Genomic DNA, 23756 nt, shown 5'->3' with positions numbered 1-23756 from the left:
GCCCATTTACAAAATAACACATTTATTTGTCAAACACTATTCTGCTTAATAGGGTGTCAGCAACACTCACCACCATTCAGCAGCGGTACTAACACCCATCGGAATCTTTACTTCCTGATGAAAATCAAATATTATTATTATTATTTATATAGCGCCTTCAGTTTATGCAGCGCTTTACAGAATAGAGGGGTACAAAATACAGAACAGTTAACATGTACATATAAACAATTCACCAAAATGGGTTACAGTTACATTTGGATGAGGATCGGAGACACTAGGGGGAGGGCCCTGCTCACAAAGCTTACATTCTAAAAGGGGGGGCGGCTGAGACATAAGGTCAGGGTAACTAGCATGGCGTTAGAGTTCATGTTGGTGTAAAGTGACATGACATGAGTAACGTCGGATCCTGATCCACCCTTCTCCCAAACAACACCCCCTTTTACCTCTTTACTTACCATCCCCAATAAACACACGAACACCAATTCTTGGGATAAAATGGCCGCAGAAAATTTATTAACAACAATCAAAGTTTTAATTTAAAACATAACATAAATAACAAATGTGAAACAAAACATCTCAAACATAACACAAATATTTGTATAACAAACAAACCAACTTTTAAATAACCAAACACTGTAACAATCCAATAACTGCGCAGCGCAACTGGCGCTGCCAGCTGCCCTTCTAGCCCGGAACCAACTACCCAACAAAACTCACCTCCTAATCCATTTTCTTACCCCTGAGGTTCCAAGCATGCCAGCCCCAATTAACTATAAAACTCCCCTCCTAACCCAACCATTGTTTTCCCCCAACTCAATCACCCCGCCCACAACACTCCTCTATCTCCACCTCTATAGGGAGGGCGGGTGGGCGTTTTACTATGCTGACTAAAATGGATTGAGAAGCAGGAACGGTTTACCAGCATTTATACCTTTTATGAATCAACGAATCACCTGCAACTGGGAGTGGCTAAGTCTGTCTAACGTATCTGTCATGCCCCTGCTTCCCTACGTTACACTACGGGTCATTGGGCTACTGTAAGTGCAGAGTGAGAGGTGGAAACCAATGATTAATGAGTGTTAAAGGGAAGATTAGGGGTGCTCAGTGGGTAATCGCATTTCTGAGGGTTTAAGTTATAGGCTTGAATGAAAAGGTGAGTTTTAAGAAACTGTTTAAAGGCTTGGTGAGTCTGGCAGTGCCTAATGGGACGGGGAAGAGCGTTCCAGAGGATGGGTGCAGCGCGTGAGAAGTCCTGGATGAATAATTTTCTTCAATGGTGGAACAATGTTTATGCTGTATTTTCAATGCTGGAATGATTGTTATTCTGAAAGGGATGTTTTGGGACACTTGTGCAGACAAAGAAGACAAGGTGACACTATAAATAAAAGGTAAGGTACAGTCCTCTCAGAGTTGCTTCACTTAATGTCTACTATCATTTGGCCCACAAACCTGATTTCCCAGCTCCATCTGCTGATTGAAATATGAATGTGGCAGAACAAATAATAACCTACATACATTTTAGAATAATAAGCAACAGTAATTGTATTTACTGCATATATAGCATTTTTATAAGTTCAGCTATGCATTTTATTCTGTTATTTTATTCTTTCTTTTTAGCTAGTGAGCCCAACTCCTAAAGGATTTTAGATTTGTATGCTTTAGACAGTTGTAGCCTTTATTGTAGGCAATAGGTTCGAATACACTTGTCTCTTTTAGGGAAATCTGTGAAACATTAATGGTCACTGGCATTTTGGTTTTTATAAAATATCTTTTTTATTGTCTGTATTGTTTAATGCAGCTCCCTCACCATCTGAACGGAAAACGGTATTTAACAGTGAACAGGGCAGAGTTGTTAAAACCAGATGATATTTATTTAGTTATTTACAGATTATTGGCACATTTAAGGAAGCAAAGTACAATAATGTTTTGTAGTAAGGAATGTTTTGGTCTGAGAAAATGACGGTCGATTTCCATTAAACTGATATTTGAAAATGGCAAATATTATACTTATTCTCTACACATCTTTAAATACAGAACATTTTACTGTCAGATTGTACCTCTTTTAGAATGGCATAATGATTTGATAAAATGGTATAAAATCACACCACTTTGTACAACCATAAGCTGGTAACAGTTAGAAAACCACAGCAATTTTCTGAAAGTGTCATGAGAAGCTAAGCTTTTAGACTTTATAGGCTGCGCAACTGAAAACAGATACATATTGCGATGTGGGTGCAGCGCCAGTGATTTATTTAGGCAGTCACGTATAGACCACAAAGCTGAAAATACATATATATGTTGCTGTGGATGTATAACCAGCAGTTAATCAGACTTTAACCTTAATAATTACCAAATGAGGTGGCATCACCAGCTTCAGAATAGGTGTGAGCATGTTTCCTCCATTTGAAATAAAATACTGGACCTGCAGATTCCACACATTAGAGGTATTTCTTTGCAACTCTCTGATATTCAATTAGAACTCTGATAAACAATTTTCATAAAAATATAGTATATTTAGTAGTACATTATGTGCCATGGGGTAAAATAGAAAACTGCCATTTTAAGTACTAAGGGCCGCCCCCTGGGATCATATGATTCATGGTGTACACAAACAAACCAAGGGCACACATACATGTTAGCTCACATAAGCCAATTAATGGACAAAGTTCTGCCTTTCTGTTACAGTTAGAGCTGCATTATTTCTGGTCAGGTAATCTCTGACCGTCACAAAATGGTGGACCACAGACCATCACAAAATGGTGGACCACAGACCATCACAAAATGGTGGACCACAGACCATCACAAAATATTGGCTCAAAGTAAAAGAAGAAAAAAAGCAATATTTATATATGTGCCACTTAGCCATCCAATTTGCCAGTTTGTAGAGACCTCCCCTACAGGAATGAAACATTCTGGATGGATTTAACAGGTCTGCATAGTTTTGTGCCATCAACAAACACAGTTACATTACTTTCAACACTTTCCTCCAAGCTATTAAAGAACAATGAAAGGTTAATATAAATTAAAAGTAAGTCTAAAGACATTCTTTTTAAGTACTTACTGCATATCTAAATTCCCAGATCCCTGCTTGCTTCTCTGAGATATGGTGCTGGCAGCCTACAGCAGTGTGAAGCCTACAGTGACATCACTGAAATCTCTCTCCCCTTCCTGTAGGTGCCAGCGGCAGCCTTCCTATTCTCTGAGCATGTGTGTAACTTGATCCTGTCTCCTGTTCTGAGCTACACATGCCCACCAGCCAATCAGAAGTGGATCTGGCAGAGGGGAGGGGGGGAGGGAATGAAACACATGTGCAGTATGAAGCAAGGAGGGAAAGGAAGGGAGAATACCTTTTTAGAGATGGCTGCCTGTTCTAGAAAATGTGAAGTGAGTGTGACTGAGTAAATATGTGATTAGGTGAGCCAAAAGTGTGGCGTTTTTACTAAACAATAGGAGAACTATTGGGCAGTATGCTTTTTACATTTTGACTTGCATTCTCCTTTAATGAACAAAAGTGAAAAAGGAACCAATACAGAATACTGTGTAAGGAAGAAAGTAGAGAAAGTACCACTGATAACCAACTCATTTACATAATCTTTTGACCAGTTTTCTATCCATGTACAGGTATAGGACTTATTATCCCAAAACCCGTTATCCAGAAAGCTCTGAATTATCGAAAGGCCACCTCCCACGGACTCCATTATAATAAAAAAATCAAATCATAAATAATAATCATTTATTTTTTCTTTGTAATAACAAAACACTAACTTGAACTTGATCCTAACTTAGATATAATTATTCTTTATTGGAAGCAGAATAATCTTTATGTCCTTATTTAATGTTTAAATGATTTTTTAGTAGACTTTAGGCATGGTAATCCAAATTATGGAAAGATTCCTTATCTGGAAAACCCCAGGTGCCGAGCTTTCTGGATAAATGGTCCTATACCTGTACAAACAGCGTTGCTAATACCAATAAATCTTAGTTTAGAAGACCCATTTTCATATGTTACTGTATAACATGAAAAAAAACAATATGGCAAAATCCAAGTAGACCACATCTATTGTTTCTTCCATGTCCAACTCCTGTTTTTTTTCCTGCAATTTTTTACGTGATCTGTCCCTCGTGAATCCATTCCCATTATTCCCATTATTTTAGCTTTAAATCACAAAAAGATAAAAACAAGTAACCCAACGGCTCTTTTGTCACTTCAAGATGTTAAATATTTAAATCCCTAGAATGGAATTCCTTAGGCCTCTTCACAGAGGTAATGGATAATGGGTTTCCGGATAACAGATCCCATATCTGTACTAATAATTAGTTTTTTGATTTTTATATTGCCATTTTGATTGCAAAAGTAGTTTAGGTGGGTAATGTCCCCATCTGTTAGCATTAACACTGATTACTCAGGCATATTATTGGACAATTTGATATAAGGTTCAATATATACAGTATATATATATATATATATATATATATATATATATATAGTGGGTTTTTTCCCTGAGGAAGAGCACAGTTAGTGCTCGAAACGTTGGATTTCTTTGCTTAAATAAACTTATCATTTTTTTGCCAAGTCCTGGTGTGTGCAGCTCACTGTCTTGCTTTATATATTTTTGCTAGCACCCTGGGCATTTGAAGTTTAATAGGGTGTGCTCCGTTTGTTCCTGTATATATATATATATATATACATACACAGTATATACAGGTACAGATGTAGGACCCATGATGCAGAATGCTCGGGACCTGGGGTTTTCCGGATAAGGGATCTTTCTGTAATTTGGATCTCCTACCTTAAGTCTACTTAAAAAATATTTAAATAGTAATTAAACCCAATAGGATTGTTTTGGCTCCAAAAAGGATTAATTATATCAGGTACTGTTTTATTATTACAGAGAAAAATGAATCATTTAACCATTAAATAAACCCAATAGGGCTGTTCTGCCCCCAATAAGGGGTAATTATATCTTAGTTGGGATCAAGTACAGGTACTGTTTTATTATTACAGAGAAAAGGGAATCATTTAACCATTAAATAAACCCAATAGGGCTGTTCTGCCCCCAATAAGGGGTAATTATATCTTAGTTGGGATCAAGTACAGGTACTGTTTTATTATTAGAGAAAAAAGGGAAATCATTTTCAAAAATGTGAATTATTTGATTAAAATGGAGTCTATGGGAGATGGCCTTTCCGTAATTCTAAACTTTCTGGATAATGGGTTTCCGGATAAGGGGTCCGATACCTGTATATATGTACATAGTATGAATACAGAGGTATGACCACTTAGACATCATAGACACTGAAAGAACAGCAAAGAAAAATGCTTGCTTCCTTATGAGTCTTTTTAACCAGTGCTTGGATTGTATCAGCCTGACACTTCTATATTGAGGAGGATTAACATCATTAACCTCAAAGTAATCAGCATATTCCTAAATTCAGCAGAATGCTGATTTCCCCCTTAGGTAAGAGCCAGCGTAATGCTTTTTTTTATTTGATAATGTTCAACGTATGAGCAGTCCTTTTTGATTTTCGATTTAGTAGCAGAGGGATCTTTTGCAGGAGTCCCATCTCATTCCTAAATGCAATTCATTTTTTTTTACATTTCAAGAGAAGCAGCTGTGTACCAATAAGCAGTATAGCATACGGCAGAAGTGTACCAAGCGCTATGCTCTATGGTGGAAGTGATTTGCCGTACAGCTTTCAAGCAGGGGATAGAGTTTGATTAATGGCTGATTTACTTAGTTAGTTCTTGCTGTGCTAATGATACGTCCACCTAAGTGTATGATTGCGATATGCATAATGTATGAGTTTCCCACAACGTATTAAAAACAGGCTAGTACGTTCCATAAATCATAAAAATTAGTATAATAGTTTTTACAACAGCAAACAGGACACTTAAGCAGTGATTTGTTGACAGAATGCGCCTGGTTTATCATTCTGATTCTAGCAGAAGAGTCAGACAAGTGGAATGGCCCATTTGATGTTTATATACTTTGTGGGTTAAGTGGAATGTTCCACGTAAGCAGGGCAAAATCTTATAAGTCATATATTTATACTGGTAAGTATGAGCACAGTCAAAACAAATCAGCAGCAAATCATCAAAAGTCTTCTACTTTTGATCTCAAATCCTAACAAGGACTTTAGCTGGGGGAAGGGAGGGGTCAGTTTATGCAGAGTGCTTTTTAATAAATTGCCTACTTTTTGTATTTTGCTTCTCCAAACAGGAAGTAGAATGTGACTTTACTTTCAATTGTAAAGTGTGCCCTGTTAAGTGCTAAATATATTTGAAAAACTTACATATTACCATATTTTTCGCCCTATAAGATTCTCCAGAATATAAGACGCACCCAATTTTAAAGGAGAAAAATCTAGAAAAAAAAGATTCTGAACCAAATACTGTAGTAAAATATTTTATATCAACTGTATAAAGTTAATTGTCTCTGGGCTCGCACATAATGAGGCTTCCCCCAGGGCCCCCCCCCAAGCATCCTTCAGCTTCCCCCAGGGCCCCCCCAAGTATCCTTCAGCTTCCCCCAGGCCCCCCCCCAAGTATCCTTCAGCTTCCCCCAGGCCCCCCCCAAGTATCCTTCAGCTTCCCTCCAGGGCCCCCCCAAGTATCTTTCAGCTTCCCCCAGGCCCCCCCCCCAAGTATCCTTCAGCTTCCCCCAGGCCCCCCCCCAAGTATCCTTCAGCTTCCCCCAGGCCCCCCCCAAGTATCCTTCAGCTTCCCTCCAGGGCCCCCCCAAGTATCTTTCAGCTTCCCCCAGGCCCCCCCCAAGTATCCTTCAGCTTCCCCCAGGGCCCCCCCAAGTATCTTTCAGCTTCCCCCAGGGCCCTCCCCAAGTATCCTTCAGCATCCCCCAGGGCCTCCAAGCATCCTCCAGCTCCCCCACAGCACCCCCAGCATTCTTCAGCTTCCCCCAGGGCCCCCAAGCACCTTCCATTTCCCCCCTAACCTACCCCCAGCGGCCTCCGGCTCCCGTGATGTCTTCGTCTCTGTGCCGCGGCTCCCAGCAGCTTCTGTGCTTTTATAAGGTTGCGCCCTGTGTGTGTGACGTCAGTACGCACAGGCGCAACCTTATAAAAGCGAGGATGCGGCAGAGAGCCGCCGGCACAGAGAGGAAGACAGTTCGCCGTATAAGACGCACCAACTTTTCCCCCCCAGTTTTGGGGAAGAAAAAGTGCGTCTTATACGGCAAAAAGTACGGTATCTAATTAAAGCAATAGGCAAAATGTGAATACAGTAGACTTATGTGTAAAAAGATGTATCCCTGCCCATGAATTTACTAACTACACTGGTTTATATGTAAATTGCCTAGGTGCGCCCAGCTTTCTCTACAACTCCTTAGACATGAACTCACAACAGCCGCTCTGCATTATCACTCACCTTTTGTTAAAATATATGTTGTGTACTGTCTTTTTTTATTTGGGGCCTGAAACTTGTTAAGTATCTTATGCAGCTGAGATGACAATAAAAGATCTGAACTTAAATGAGAGGGTAAATTGCAGTACTAGAAGCAGTGCCAAAACTAAGGGTAGGCAGATACTAGGGGGGCACTAGGCAGGTACTTCATCCTACCCCTAGTTCAGGCTATTTTGCCCCCCAAAATGTCACTGCACATGTGCGCCCTCATTAGCCTAGGGAGCCAGCTGGCTTAGCCCACCTCTGCCTGAAAGTGACAGGGATGCACCCCAACCCTCATAGAAAACTATACCCAGAACAATGTAGGTCTCTATAAAAATATATTGCATACCCCGGGGTCATAGGATTCACAGTGCACACAAACAAGCCAAGGCACACATACATGTTAGGCCCCATCAGCCAATGAATGGGCAGAGTTCTGCCTTTTACTCCCACACTACTTCCTGTCACAGGCAGTTATTTTTGAATTCCTGACATGGGGGCAAGTTTTGGTTGAATAAAACCAAGTAGACAGAGCCTTCTGTTGGCTGTCAGTCCACATAAGGGCTATTACCGTATATACTCGAGTATAAGCCGATCCGAATATAAGCCGAGGTACCTAATTTTACCTAAAAAACCTGGAAAAACCTATTGACTCGAGTATAAGCCTAGGATTGGAAATGCAGCAGCTTCTAAGTTTCAATAATCAAAATAAATTCCAATAAAATTAGGATTTATCAATCTTACTGAACAAATACGTGCAGGAAATGAGTATGTGAGATGCCAGGCCAGAAGTAATCACCCATTAATGCCTTGCTCCTCCACCTGTCTATCAAAAGGAGCACATCATAAACTGAGAGAATTCAGCTTGAAGTTTACTTCAAGGAGCTCCCTCCCTCTCCCTCCCTCCCTCCCTCCCTCCTCACCTCAATAGCATGATGTTCCGTTGCCTGCCTGTTTGAGCTTTCAGGCGCATTCCTGCCTGCTTGTAAAGGCTCTCCCTCCCCCCTCCCCATTAGACACAGACACAGGAGCTGAAGCAGGGACATCACGCCGGGGGGGGGGGGGGGGGGGGGCAAGGAACCAGGAAGGAGCGGAGCATATAAGAGCACACAGGGAATCAGGTAAGTTGTTAGTTGGAGGAACTTGAGTAAAAGCCGAGGGTTAATTTTTCAGCACATTTTGGATGCTGAAAAAATCGGCTTATACTCGAGTATATACGGTAAGTGGCCAATCATAGCTCTTATTTAGCACCCCCAGGAACATTTCCCATGCTTGTGTCGCCCCCCCCCCCCAAGCCTTTTTCCATTTGAATGTGGCTCACAGGTATACAAGGTTGGGGATCCCTGGCTAAAGGTAAAATAACATGCCAGTTGTCATGCACCATAAGCAATTATGATAAGAACATATGAAAAATATAGCCTTGGGCATCAATTATATCAATTATCTCTTAAATATACAAGAAAAGGTTACTCTAAAGCAGACATTGCAGTTCTAAAAACCAATAGAAACCAATCAGCGTGAAGCATCCACAGGTTAAACAACTAGACCTTGAGTTTGTGCCTATTACTAAATTCCACTCACACATCCTAAAGTCGGCTCTAAACAAAGCATAACAAATATCACATCTTTTTTTAATGGCAGTTTATGTTGCCAGGGAGAATGTGTAAGGAAGAGCCAGAGATAACAGCAGAATGGCCTTCTTCCTCACACACATTCACTCACAAGTTAGAAAAGACCGAACCAGCGCACAGAACAGACGGAGGAATGAAAAACAGTAGGGACAAAGATGAAAGCAAATGACACACCGGGTCAGCTGTACAGTTGGCACACACAGTTATTTTGGTGCAAAGCCTAGGGGAAAGGAAAAAACAAATGGAAGAACATACTGTACAACGAGAAATGAGATTCGCTGAATTACAAACTGCCGGAATATCTTCAGCTTGAAACAAGCATTTGTCCAGCACAGCTTTTTGCTACTGCGGTGCTTAAGAAAGAAGCCCATTAAGCTTTAATTAGAACTGGGAGCAAGGCCGCTACACTTTCCCTGAACAACTAATCTATAAAAATGTATATTTATAAATCTAACAGTGTGGATAACTAGCGGGAAACAAATTAGCAGAGTAAATTCAGAAACAAACAAAACGCAATGTAATTGTGCCGGACAAACATGGCAAAAGGCAGCAACACGCTGTGTGTTTGTATCGCTGGAAATACATTTATGAATTTGTCTTTGTTTTGATCAACTGGAACTTTCAAAGCAAAATAGCAGGAGTTTGGTTGGATTTAAACATGGCAGCCATCATATAAAGGAAAACTATTTTATAAAGTTATAAAAGAAGGAAATATGAATTTACACTATAATCTTTAACTTTACTACTTTCTTTTGGGAGCCTGTGTTACAAGTACAGGTATGGGACCCGTTGTTCAGAATGTTTGGGACCTGGGGTTTTCTGGATAAGGGGTCATTCTGTAATTCGGATCTCCTAGTTTGCTAGGACCCACTAGAATTGTTTTGGCCCCAATAAGGATTAATTATATCTCAGTTGGGATCAAGTACAGGTACTGTTTTATTATTACAGAGAAAAGGGAATCATTTAACCATTAAATAAACCCAATAGGGCTGTTTTGCCCCCAATAAGGGGTAATTATATCTTAGTTGGGATCAAGTACAGGTACTGTTTTATTATTACAGAAGAAAAGGAGATTGGTTTTGAAATTCTGTATTATTTGATTAAAATAGAGTCTAGGGAAGACGGGCTTTCCATAATTCGGAGCTTTCTGGATAATGGGTTTCCGGATAAGGGATCCCATACCTGTATATATAAAGAGAGGTTGTGTTCTGCATTTTGAGGTTTGGAATATGAAATACTAAAATATGATTTACAAGAATAGATGAAAAAACAGTAAAAAAATAACATTAGAAAAAAACTTGAAGCCTAGACCATTTTCAATTCTAAAAATAGGTCCATATAAAAAAAGCCTACAAATTTAAAGGGGAATTGATCATTTATTTAATAAATAAAACATAAAATCATTAAGATACATTAACTCAAATTATTTATTTTTAAAAAGTAACGTTTACATAATGTTTCAAGTGTCAGTAGACGTTTATGTTAAATGATAATGGTTTATTTATGTGATTAATAGCTCGTTAAAATGCTGTAAAAATGAACAGCAGAAGGCTGTCCCAATGTGGGAGGTTTGTCGCACTATGACTGCTGATAATAAACAGTTCTTTTTGTTTAATGCTTTAGCTTAATAGATGAGTCAGTTTGTTATTTTGTGCTTCCATGAAGAATTATCATTCACTATCCCTTTAAAAATGATCTGTGTGTGATTCCTGATATATGTGTGTGCTATCTGCCTAATAACGCACAGCGCATGTTAATGTCTGATTATTTCTGGGTGTTTTAATGAAGATTTCTGTTCTTGAATCAGTTAATATGTTGTGTGCCTGCATCCCATTTTACTTCTAATCTCATTATTATACATTAGTAATGTTAGAGAGGAAGTAAATAAGATATTTATTCATCATCTTGAGAACTGAGATAATAAAATGTATTTCTAATAACAATAATTGTCCCTTAAGCCATCTTAATGCGCAAAATGTCATTCAATATCCCGCTTTTATTTGCCTTGCTCTAATTGCTCTTGACACTAGCTTTACTGAAATTTAATTGACAAGTTGGATCACCAGTCTTGCTTAAAGATATATGTAATTTTGGGCAATAGCTTTAAAATAAATCTTGTAATGGTGTAAAATTGTCAGTGATGAGCGAATTTTTTTGGCAGGCATGCATTGGCAGCGAATCTCGCCATTTCGCCATTGGCGAATTGTTTCACGAAGCTTCTGTGAAAATTCACAGCGTGTAAAAACATTTAGTCGCACGACAAAATGGTTGAGTCAAATTGGGCATTGTTGCGTCAAAAAAGGACGCGGGCGTGTAAAAAAACCGAGGGTGACAAAAAAAAAGAAGCGGGCGACCAAAAAAAGACGCGGGGGACAAAAAAGACGCGGGCGACAAAATAATCGCGCAACAAATGCATTTCACAAACTTTTCGGCGTTTCGTGAATTGTCTTGTCGTTTCGCAAATTTGATGGCGAAGCGAAACGGGACAGATTCGATTATCACTATCGGTGGCTAGTTCTTTACTTTCTGCATCCCATAGTATAATGTGCAACGGTCTAGTCTGGTCTAGTAACCCATAGCAACCAGACAGCAGGTAACATGTACAAGCCAGCTTATTGGTTGCAAAGGGAAATGCTTATTACATTTTATGTGATGTATATGCCATGACTTACAGGACAGAAGTGGTTAAATGAATGCCAGTGGAAAATGCTATTTTATAATCCCCAAAGAAGAATCAGAGCCGTTGTGCTTTTTGTGTTAAATATAGTGACATTTGCTGGTGATATCTCCCTGCTTGACTTCTCCATGTCATTGGGGATGAGCAAAACTGCCCCATTTTGTTTCAGCAAAAAATAGTGAAACCTCTTAAAAATTTGTATTAGACATGAAAATATTCCCATGGGCTCCAATGCATTAGGCGGGAGAAAAAATGCAGAAAAAAAAGTCCACTGGGTGCTTCTTTTTTTGCTTCAAATACATTGAAGTTAGTTGGTGTTTTTTCTGGCACCAAATGCATTGGGGTAAATAGGCATTTCCTAGTGTTATTCTTGCACCAAATGCAGTAAACGGGAGTTTTTTGCCCCACATTTTTTCTTATACTAAATAGGCATTTTTTTAGTGCCAAATGCATGGCAGTCAATGGACTTTTCTTCAATGCAAAAATGTAATCCTGGCAGAAAAAAAAATCTGTATCAGGCGCAAAAAATGACTCGTCCCTACATATAAGCGTACCTATAACTAATATATACTTTGATGTATAAGAAACCGATTTAAGGGTTTATGCACAGGATAGAAGGAGAGAAGTGGTAAAAAGCTAAGAAAATGGCCACTGTAGCCTAGACAACACAACCAGTAGAGTTGCTCTGAATAGGACCTAGCTATATCAATGCTCTTCTTTGTTGTTGGAGGCAAGCAGGGGAAGCAAGTCTTCCATGATGCTCTTATTGACATCTGCAGTAAACTCAGAAAATTAATGCACTACCAGTTGTATTTTGAATGTTGTATAGCACTAGCTGCCAGTAACACATATGCACTATCTAGAGCAGTGACCTCCAACCAACATGTTGCTCACCAACCCATTGGATGTTGCTCCCAGTGGCCTCAAAGCAGGTGCCCCTTTTTTCCCATTTCTGACTTGGAGGCAAGTTTTGGAGGCATTTAAGCCATGTATACTGCCAAACGTTTCCTCCTGTAGGCTCCCAGCCCATATAGGGGCTATCAAATAACCAATCACAGTCCTTAGTTTGCACCCCAGGAAATTTTTTATTCTTTGTTGCTCCCCAACTCTTTTTTACATTTGAATGTGGCTCACAAGTAAAAAAAGGTTGGGGATCCCTGATGTAGAACGATTATCTCTAATGTCAGAATATTTAAGATTTAAATTTATTTTCAAATGGTGTTCATATAAGTCAACAATGTGCAAACTCGGGGAACCCAGCTGTGGAACTACCAAAAGAGTATGCAGACCCGTGCTGCTTATAAATATTATTACTTTGCACAATAGAAATGAAATATTATTGCGCCTATATGTTTAAGTAAAGATATAATACCTAATGTATAGTCATCTGCACCCCTTTTTTAAGTGTAGAACATTCAAATCCTTTGTATTGTCTACAATATAAATCACAAACAAAAATCGTTGATCCCATAGCTTAACAGTTGGGACTTCTAAATCATTGTAGCCAAGATGAGCAGTTAGTTGTACAATAATGGCCCTGTACTAATGGAGACAAATGCTGAAGTCAAGCACTAACAAAGGCATGAAGAAAGTAAAACTGGGAAGGTGTTTGCGTTACAGTGATATGTATAGATATTGCATGGAGCGCGGCATAATTATATGCCTATGGCTGGTATCTCACAGGAACCCAGGCACAGCACTTTAGATCATTTATAGCCCTTGCTTGTGGAGCTTTGAAAGCATCTGAAAAACTGTCGAGGCTAAAAATGACGTATTACTGATTCTCTAAGTAGGGCTTATCTCTTTCTAAAACAAGTAAAAAAAAGAACCGGAAAAAGATACAGGACCCATAAATATACATGAGCATTTCTCTCCAGTAAAGGACAGGCTAACAGAAGTACAAGCTAATGGTGTGAAGGATAAGGGAATGCAAATCGTTCCAATACCATTGCAAACATCTGTCAGGATAAAAAAAACCACTGGGTTATGGGTCCATTTATTAAGGTGATGTGTGAATGTTGCTCGGATGTGCTTGAGAAGGTATGCATCATTCATTAACTCGCCGGAGATACATATAAATTACATCATATCGCATTATCTGCTTTGTGTAACTGCAGAGGTTGGCCAAGGGAGTGTACAAGCCGACACTGGTATTTATCATTTGCCGGATAATGATCTTTTTAAAAGTACACATATTTAATCATATAATCATTATTGTTGACTTATTAGCTCCACAGCCAAAAATATCTTGATCAATTATGTTTTACTTCTGTCGATTTATCATGGTCTTTATTGGTAAGTGACATGCTCAATTCATAAACCAACTACATACTTTGCACCATTAAAAATGTTATTCTTTAAAAAAATAAAGTGCAATATAATATAAATGCCTGACTTTTTTTTTATAGTATATTTATAATACAGGTAGGGGATCATTAACCAATAGCCAGAAACCCATTATACAGAAAGCTCCGAATTACAGAAAAGCCATCTCTCAAAGACGCCATTTTAATTAAATAACTAACATTTTTACAAATTATTTCCCTTTTTTCTCTAATAATACTGCAGTACTTTGTACTTGATCCTAATTTAGATATAATTACTATTGGAGGCAAAACAATCCTATTGGGTTTACTTTGTTTTTTTAGTAGGTATGGAAGGTATGGAGATCTCAATTCCGGAAAGACACCTTTTTCAGAATACCCCAGGGCCCAAGCATTCTGGATAACAGGTCCCATACCTGTGCCATATTTGTTTTATCTTCTAACTAAACTAAAACAAAAAGTAAAACGTATGTTCAGCTATTTATTAAACTCATGCTGAACAATGGGGTATACTGACCCTTTACATTTTTTAGGACAGCACATGAATAGCTTATTCTTCATATATCCAACAATATTATTACTCATGGAAAGCTTGGTCACAAACCAATTTAAATTTGTCTAAATAGCTTATAAGACAATAATATGCAACTGTGATGCTGACACTTTGTAGCGCACCCTGAGGTTTTGGCTTTAGTAGAAGTGACAGTGTGTGTGAGCTGCATGCAGTACTCTAGAACTATAGAACTGAAGGGCAACTACCACCAATGATATGGTACCTTTGGTACTTTTCACTCAAAATGGCACCTGCTGGACCAGTGGGGAAGCACTATCACCTGGAGGGTCTGCCAGCCACCAGCTTCAGTAACAGCACTTTCTTCAAACTGCTTTATTTATCCCAGGCATACATCTTCTGGCGATAACAAATCTCCTGCCCCTGAGCTCACCAACTCATGTCCCTACACTGGCTGCTAAATTACCACACTATACTATCCTTCTTGTTGGAACCTTTAGCTGCTCAGGTACCTTCTCCTAACTTGCTTTTCACTCCTCGAGTGTGACGCACGGTAAACCCAGAACAAAAGCCAAGGTCCCTGGTCTGAGCTCACTCTTCCGCCTATAACAGACACCTTTCGCTTCGGGAGGAGCCCTCCGCTACTCGGGAGCCGCCAGGACTTAATGTGAGAGAACCAAGGCAAATGTTCTGGGCAGACTAGGGAACCTAAGCATACAAAATCAGAGGGAGGAGGCGAAGTCAGAAACAGGCAAATGGTCAAAACCGTACTGGCAGCGAGGTACCAATTCGGAATCCAAAAGCATGGTCAAAATCAGGCAAAGGGGTCAGGACAGGCAGCAATCATCAAAAACAGGATCAGGCAAGGTCAAACACGGAGAATTCAGATAGAAAACACACCCAGGAACGTTAGTGCAACAGAACCTATGTTGGGCAAGGGAAACATGCACAAGCGCCCTTTAAATATTTGAATTTTTGAGCGCCTCAACCTTAAAGGGGCACGCGCATCAGACGTGCCCCTGATAAGACGGCAAGTGTCCCTGCTGGGAAGACGGTGGGCATCCCCAGCATCCCACTAGATCACCATGGGTAAGTACCGTTATATTGAGTGACTATGAAATAACTGCCCTGTACCCACCGCCCCACCAGGTGACATCTAGGAAAAAGCCCTGAGTACATGGAAGCTCTACCTTTCACAATCACAGTGGAACTACAAGAAAACTATTTTACCCTGGATAAGGAAGTAGTTTTACACATTAGGCTCACACTTAGGTGTCTAAACTAAAGGGGAAACTGCCTGAGGAATGTGCATATAAGTTTTCAGCCCTACAAGTATTATATAAAAAATGTATTTTTATGATTAATAATATACAATAATACTAACATGTAACACAAAATAGTTGAAATCCTTACTACCCTCTTGCAGTTTGTTTCTGGGATAAATGGTTCAAAGGCCAATGTGGCTGCTGAGCAATAGCATCGCATAGGGTAGAGCAGTTTTCGCTGTAGTTGAGCACATCATGACCAACTCACACATGTAACCTGTTTAATAGAAATGTCAATGCTTTAAAATCCGCCTGCCCCAAACTTTATTGGAAGTCACTTTGGAATGCATTAAAAATGTATTTTTGATTCAAAATGCAAGTTCCAAAGCGCAGGCAATAGACTTGTTAAACGATAGTTAATGAATCCATACTATAGCGGCATGGGGTGTTAAGAAAAGCTTTTAGTGGGCCGAATACACATAAAAATTCTATAGCTTTTACTGCATTACATCGCTTACTTAGCAAGTAGGTGTTAAAAGGCAAATCTGTCCCATATTATTATTAAAGGGTGGCCATATACAAGTTACTTTAGTTTGCATGTATCCCTGTGCGTCCAAAGCTAATTGGTGATTGTGAAACTCTAGGGAGAGAAGGGCCCATTTGTACAGTTCGACTCAATACATTTCTTTGCCTTATGTTAACATATAATCAGAGCCATTAACAGCCACCTCACTAATGGTCCATAACATTTATAGCTGAATAAACCAATGGGAATGAGTAGGAATAAATATACAGTGAATATTTATGTAGAGTTTGCAGCTGATTTCTGAAAGCCCAACTTGCTCAAATTGCTTTCATGACTTTATTCATTTCAATCGGACTTGGAAGAAAAATTCAACAAAAGAAAAAAAAAATATAGGATTTCTGGAATAGGTTAATAAAGATCCTTCTCAATCTTCTTAAACAAATATGATAGAAGCAAAGTAAATGCAAGGTTTTAAGTTGTACCTTTTTAGAATATCACTTGGATGATTATCATCCGTTCTCTTGCGGACAATCTCTGCCGCTGCCGATACATAGAATGTCTAGCCTTAAACGTGATGGATGGAATTCATTGTGCCAGAAAATGGGCACCGTTTTTTCTTCCTTTCTTGATTTAATAACAATAAATGTCAGATTTTTTGTTATCTGTGTTGGCAAAATAGAACTGGATGTCGCCTGGTCTAAAGCCATGTGGACATTAATAAGTACATTGTGTATTGATGAAAATGGCACTGGGATACAAAGCCTTCTTCTCACAGCAAGGTGATCCCTTTTATACCCCCCTCCCATTAGCTACCTACATCCGGATTGGCTCTCTTCCTTACATAAAACCCCCTCAATTGGCTTTCTGCAGCAGGATTAACCTCTCATTCTGTTATAAATAATAACTAGATATTAAAACTGTACATCATCCTTGTAGAGTGTAAGCTCTTTTGGGCAGGGCCCTCTTCACCTCTTGTATCGGTAACTGATTGCTTTATATGTTACTCTGTATGTCCAATGTATGTAACCCACTAATTGTACAGCGCTGTGGAATATGTTGGTGCTTTATAAATAAATGTTAATAATAATAATAATAATAATAATAATAATAATAAAAACTAAAATAACATGACATGATGGTGTAATTGGTGTCTACAGGTGAAATCCCTGATGTAGTCCACTCATTTGATCTAAAAGAAGTCCAAGAGGCCTTTAGTAAATTATCTATAGTTATTTAGGTCAACAATTTTCCCTTGTAGCTCCCCTGTACGTGTTGATCAAGGGCAAAGATTTTATTGGTGGGACCCTGCAGCCCTACCCCCGACTGCACAACCTTTATCCTACTTTATGCACACAGTTGTATGAAGTCTATTTATTGACACTATGGGGCAGATTTATCAAGATGTGAGTTTAGAGCTTAATACATAAAACTCATCCACTGGGGCTCATTTATCAACACTGGGCAAATTTGCCCGTGGGCAGTAACCCATAGCAACCAGTGATTGTTTTTTTTTCAGCCAGCTGCAGGTAGAATAATGGATGCAACATTTTGGTTGCCATGGGTTACTGCCCATGGGCAAATTTGCCCAGTGTTGATAAATGATCCCCGATGTCTATTAATTCCTATGGGATTTTAAGAAGCGTATTTATCAATGGGTGAGTTTACTAATTGATAAATACGTTTCTTAAAATCTCATAGGTATAAACCTTGGGATTTATATATTAAAGGGGAGGTACACCTTCAACTTAACTTTCAGTGTGTTAAAGAATGTCCTATCCCTATCACCTTTTCACTTGGTCTTCACTATGTATTTTTTTACAGTTTTTAGTTATTTGCCTTTATCTTCTACATCTTTCCAGCTTTAAATGGGGATCAGTGACCCCAGCAGCAAAACAACTAATGCTCTCTGAGATTACAATTTTAATATTATTGTTACTTTATTTTATTTATTCCTTATCTTTCTATTCAGCTCATTGCCTATTTATAATGCAGTCTCTCATTCAAACCATTGCCTCGTTGCTAAAGAAAGCAAGGCCCTAGCAACCAAATAGCTGATGAAATTTCAATCTGAAGAGCTGAGGAACAATAAGCTAAATAACTGAAATACCACAAAAAATAAAAAATGAAAAATAGTTTCAAATCATCTCAGAATATCAATGTCTATGACTGTCATACTAAAAGTTAATTCAAAGGTGAACAACCCCTTTATAAGCGCTAAACTCACTATCTACCTGTACAATTTCAATTAAGAACCCAATATATAAATGGCTCTTGGGTGATTCTTGGAAGCAATAAGCATCTATGAATTAAATAAAGATCAGAAGAAGATGAATAAGTGAAAAAATAGGTAGCAAGCTATCAAGATGAACCAAGACAGTGCCCTCTTGTGGGCAACATTCAGTGGCTTGGATATTTTTTTATACAGTACCTTTTTGATGTTTTATTTGTTAGTTTGTTTCCCAAAAGCTCTGTGCAATAACATTGATCAGCAACTAAACAGCAGAACATCATTTATTTGATCTCATCTGGGCAACAACTGAGCTTGGTACCAGACCATGCACGTCTCCTCCAGGAGGTTTACACAAGGCCTCAGCGGACAAGGTGACAATCTGAGGTTGGTGATACACCTCCATCAGGAAACACATCTGGCACACACTTATAGGGCAGCAACAATGCTCTGATAAACTAGATCACAGCTACAGAGGGTTGCTCCGAGTAACATAATTTGTATAATATTTCTTGTCCTTCAATAGAAGAGACTCAAAAGGGATTGGGCAGTCCCAGGGTCCTAACACTGGTCTGGAAGGTACAGAAACACTCCTACCAACAACACAGACAAGGCTAACTAAAGCGCCATGCCTTATCATATGAACAATAGTTACACATTTGATCCAACGTCCACACAACTTCCCTACCACACTTATCAACCAGAAACTAGAAAATGCCAAAGATTATATGCTTGCTCTGATGGAATTCAAGATGCCAGCAAGTCTTATAGGTATTACTGTGTCATTAGTAAAAGCAAACAACCCCTAATCAGTGAATGGCCAACAATCCCGAATCAGTGAATGGTAAACATCATAAAAAGGCCAGTTGATCACTGACCGTTCACTAAAACACATAACTTCCACATAAAGAGGAAGAATGGTAAGAAGGGCGAGGTTGCTGGTGAAAATAAGATTCTCTTTCCTTATCATTTTCTTAGCTAATGAAAATAAAATAGCTGATGCCCACTGATGCCCAGTGCAGACTAGCTTTTCAAATCAACATTTTCCATGCTATCTCTCTGCAAAGCTGGCAACCACCCATGATTCCTGATGAGGCCACCTCTATTGATAGGCAAGATTGCAACTTCAAGTTAGAAGGCAATTATACTTCCCCACTGTGCTGCCTTAGAGTAAGAACCCACGGAGCGAGTTAGTTACCCGCGAAAAAACCTCTGCTATGATGGGCGACTAATGGCTCCGAAAAGGCTTTCCACCAGCAACAATAGAAGTCACCAGTGGAATGCTCTTCGCATTGCTTCAGTAATCCAAAGTTGTGCAAAGTTTCCTCCTGCAGTCAACTTTGGAAAAAGAAACGATGCAAAGGGCTTTCCACCGGCGACTCCTATTATTGCTGGTGGAAAGTCTTTTCAGAGTCGTTAGTCGCCTGTGATATCAGAGATACAGTATTTCATGGGGTGACTAACTCGCTCCGTGGTTATCATGAACCAATTAACCTTCCAGTGAATACAAACCTAGAATAAGCATAGGGACATACAAGCAATGTACAATAAATCAATGAATTAGCATTAATAAATCAGAACTTACTGCAAAACTTTTCATGTTCATCTGATCCATCTGGACAGTCAGAAAGTCCATCACAAAACCGAGTTTCTTGTATGCAAAATGACGAATCAGCACAAATTCTTTCATCAGGTGGGCACTGTCCTATTTAAAGAAAAAATATGTTCAACTGTTTAGAAAACTAAAATAAAAAATATTACATACGTATCTAAAATGTTGTACACATATCATACATGACAAAAACGATGCATTGGTGTGTGTGTGGCTGACATGCTCATTACAGGCAGTGCCCTGCACTTCTCCTTCCTCTCCAATTAGAGGGGGTTCATCTGACTAACTGCCGCCTTCTGCTGAAGGTCTGACTTCTATATGAGTTGCGTTACATGATTAGGTTGCTGGTATCGGATCCGTATTTAGAATTGGCTAAGGCAAGTTATTTATAGAGCAATCATAGACAATAATTCCACTTCACATTTACATTTCAGAATGGAATTCAGAACATGTTCACAGGTATTTTTTTTCTTTTTGTGCAGAATTAATGTTCGTATTACCATCCTATGTCGTATACATCACACCATTTATAAAAACAAAAAACGTGGGAATATATTGTAATTTATGTAGCAACAATCGCATAATATGGTGATTAACGATGAATACTTGATGGTATTACTGAATTCTTATTTGCTTGTTGTTTTTTTTTTAATTCTCTGCTGATTTGCATTATAAATCAGGTTCATTCTTATACTCTTGCTGTTTTCTGTTTGGTGAATAATTAAAATCTATTACGGGTATGGGACCCATTATCCGGAAACCTCATATCCAGAATGCTCCAAATTATGGGAAGGCCATCTCCCATAGACTCCATTATAAGCAAATTATTCACATTTTTTAAAAAAAGTTACTTTTTCTCTGTAATAATAAAACAGTACCTGTACTTGATCCCAACTAAGATATAATTACCCCTTATTGGGGGCAGAACAGCCCTATTGGGTTTATTTAATGGTTAAATGATTCCCTTTTCTCTGTAATAATAAAACAGTACCTGTACTTGATCCCAACTAAGATATAATTACCCCTTATTGGGGGCAGAACAATCCTATTGGGTTTATTTAATGGTTAAATGATTCCCTTTTCTCTGTAATAATAAAACAGTACCTGTACTTGATCCCAACTAAGATGTAATTACCCCTTATTGGGGGCAGAACAGCCCTATTGGGTTTATTTAATGGTTAAATGATTCCCTTTTCTCTGTAATAATAAAACAGTACCTGTACTTGATCCCAACTAAGATATAATTACCCCTTATTGGGGGCAGAACAGTCCTATTGGGTTTATTTAATGGTTAAATGATTCCCTTTTCTCTGTAATAATAAAACAGTACCTGTACTTGATCCCAACTAAGATATAATTACCCCTTATTGGGGGCAGAACAGCCCTATTGGGTTTATTTAATAGTTAAATGATTCCCTTTTCTCTGTAATAATAAAACAGTACCTGTACTTGATCCCAACTAAGATATAATTACCCCTTATTGGGGGCAGAACAGCCCTATTGGGTTTATTTAATGGTTAAATGATTCCCTTTTCTCTGTAATAATAAAACAGTACCTGTACTTGATCCCAACTAAGATATAATTAATCCTTATTGGAGGAAAAACAATCCTATTGGATATATTAATTTTTAAATTATTTTTTAGTAGACTTAAGGTATGGAGATCCAAATTATGGTAAGAACCATTATCTGGAAAACCCCAGGTCCAGAGCATTCTGGATAACAGGTCCCATACCTGTATTAAAACAAAATCATCTCCAGCCACTGAGATATTTGTTGGATTAACCTGATTAACACCAGGGAACAAAAGCTGAAGTGGGTAATTTCTAAATGACCCAAGAATACTTGGAACTTATTGTGAGTGATTTCACAGAATATTTGTAAGTCAAATGGATCCCCTAAAATCACTTAATCACACAGTGTGTGATCTAAAAGGTGTAATAAACGCCAGTCTGTTGTAGCAGGTTGTGCTTTAATAGAGAAAAGTACCTGAGAAAAGACTGTATTAACCTGTCACTGTTTCTAACAATCGATATGGAAGAAACAAAAAAAAATTATAGGCTACTATTGGTATTCGGCCAGACCACAAATTAAGTGAAGTTCTTAGACTTTTAAGACCTACCCATAATGGCTTAAAATAAAAGTAACAGATGGCAGGAAGAGTTGAACACTTCAATGAATGCTACACGAGTTGACCATACGAATAATGCTATTATAGTGTCATTTTGGGACGACAATGGAACGTTAATTGGTTTAACACAGACAAAACTTGGAAATGGTTATTGTATTTTATAGGGGTACCTGCACGTGCCTGGGATGAACAACAAATTGTAATTTGGTTGATATATAGGCTAATATTGTGTGATTATCAGTGTCAGTCTTTGAGTCATTGGCACCCAGGGCTCCATGACATTAGTCTAGGTACAACACTGCTCTTTCTGGGCTTTATGGAATAAAGTACAGGTATGGGACCAGTTATCCAGAATGCTCAGGACCTGGGGTTTTCCGGATAAGGGATCTTTCTGTAATTTGGATCTCCATACCTTAAGTCTGCTAAAAATCATTTCCATATTGGATAAACCCAATAGGATTGTTTTGCCACCAATAAGGGGTAATTATATCTTAGTTGGGATCAAGTACAGGTACTGTTTTATTATTACAGAGAAAAGGGAATCATTTAACCATTAAATAAACCCAATAGGGCTGTTCTGCCCCCAATAAGGGGTAATTATATCTTAGTTGGGATCAAGTACAGGTACTGTTTTATTATTACAGAGAAAAGGGAATCATTTAACCATTAAATAAACCCCAATAAGGGGTAATTATATCTTAGTTGGGATCAAGTGGTACTGTTTTATTATTATTATTACAGAGAAAAAGGAAATTATTTTAAAAAATTTGAATTATTTGCTTATATAATGGAGTCTATGGGAGATGGGCTTCCTGTAACTCGGAATGTTCTGGATAATAGGATTCCAGATGACATATATATATATATATATATATATATATATATATATATATATATATATATATATATATTTACAAATGTATTCAGTTCTGCAGATTTACGAAGAATTGATGCCATTTTGGATACAGTTTTCTGCCAATAAAAACCCATGATCTATACCTGCAGGAATAAATCTGTGCTCAGTTCAAGTTTAGGCTAAATACATTGGAGGAAACAGAGGGGAACCTGCAATAACATAGAATATCTAAAAATATTACTGCACAGATTTAATAATAGGAAATGTAAAATGTAGAGGGTATTGAATGCGGCAGATTTAGTTCACATATTTTCCTCTTTAAAAGGTTACTACAGGTACAATATTGACACAGAGTGCGCTGTGTATTCAATGAAACGCTCTAATAATCTGATGTGTAAACAATAAAAACCTCCAAGAACTCAGTGATATATTTCAGAGGCATCATCATATAAACAAGGAACGGGAAACTGAGTTGGAAATGGCTTTATAAAGTCCCAGGGCGCCGCTATATCAGATGGGTTTTCACATGACAGAAGAATATATTCTGGAGCAATGCTGGCTGAACTAGATTATTATGGATAGTAATATGTTTGT

The 23756-nt window shown here is 38.4% G+C and overlaps 1 protein-coding gene across 1 annotated transcript in view; it reads right to left on the bottom strand.

The window, feature by feature from the left end:
• Positions 1 to 23756, bottom strand: part of tmprss15 (transmembrane serine protease 15) — a 195244-nt gene that overhangs the window by 147613 nt on the left and 23875 nt on the right. Inside the window, exon 5 of the mRNA XM_031896188.1 lies at positions 20149 to 20268. Coding sequence (XP_031752048.1) covers positions 20149 to 20268 — 120 coding nt within the window. The remainder of the gene's footprint in view (positions 1 to 20148; positions 20269 to 23756) is intronic.

Source organism: Xenopus tropicalis, chromosome 2 (genome assembly GCF_000004195.4).
Source record: "Xenopus tropicalis strain Nigerian chromosome 2, UCB_Xtro_10.0, whole genome shotgun sequence".
Lineage (NCBI taxonomy): Eukaryota > Metazoa > Chordata > Amphibia > Anura > Pipidae > Xenopus > Xenopus tropicalis.
This window is presented reverse-complemented; position numbering and strand designations above follow the sequence as displayed.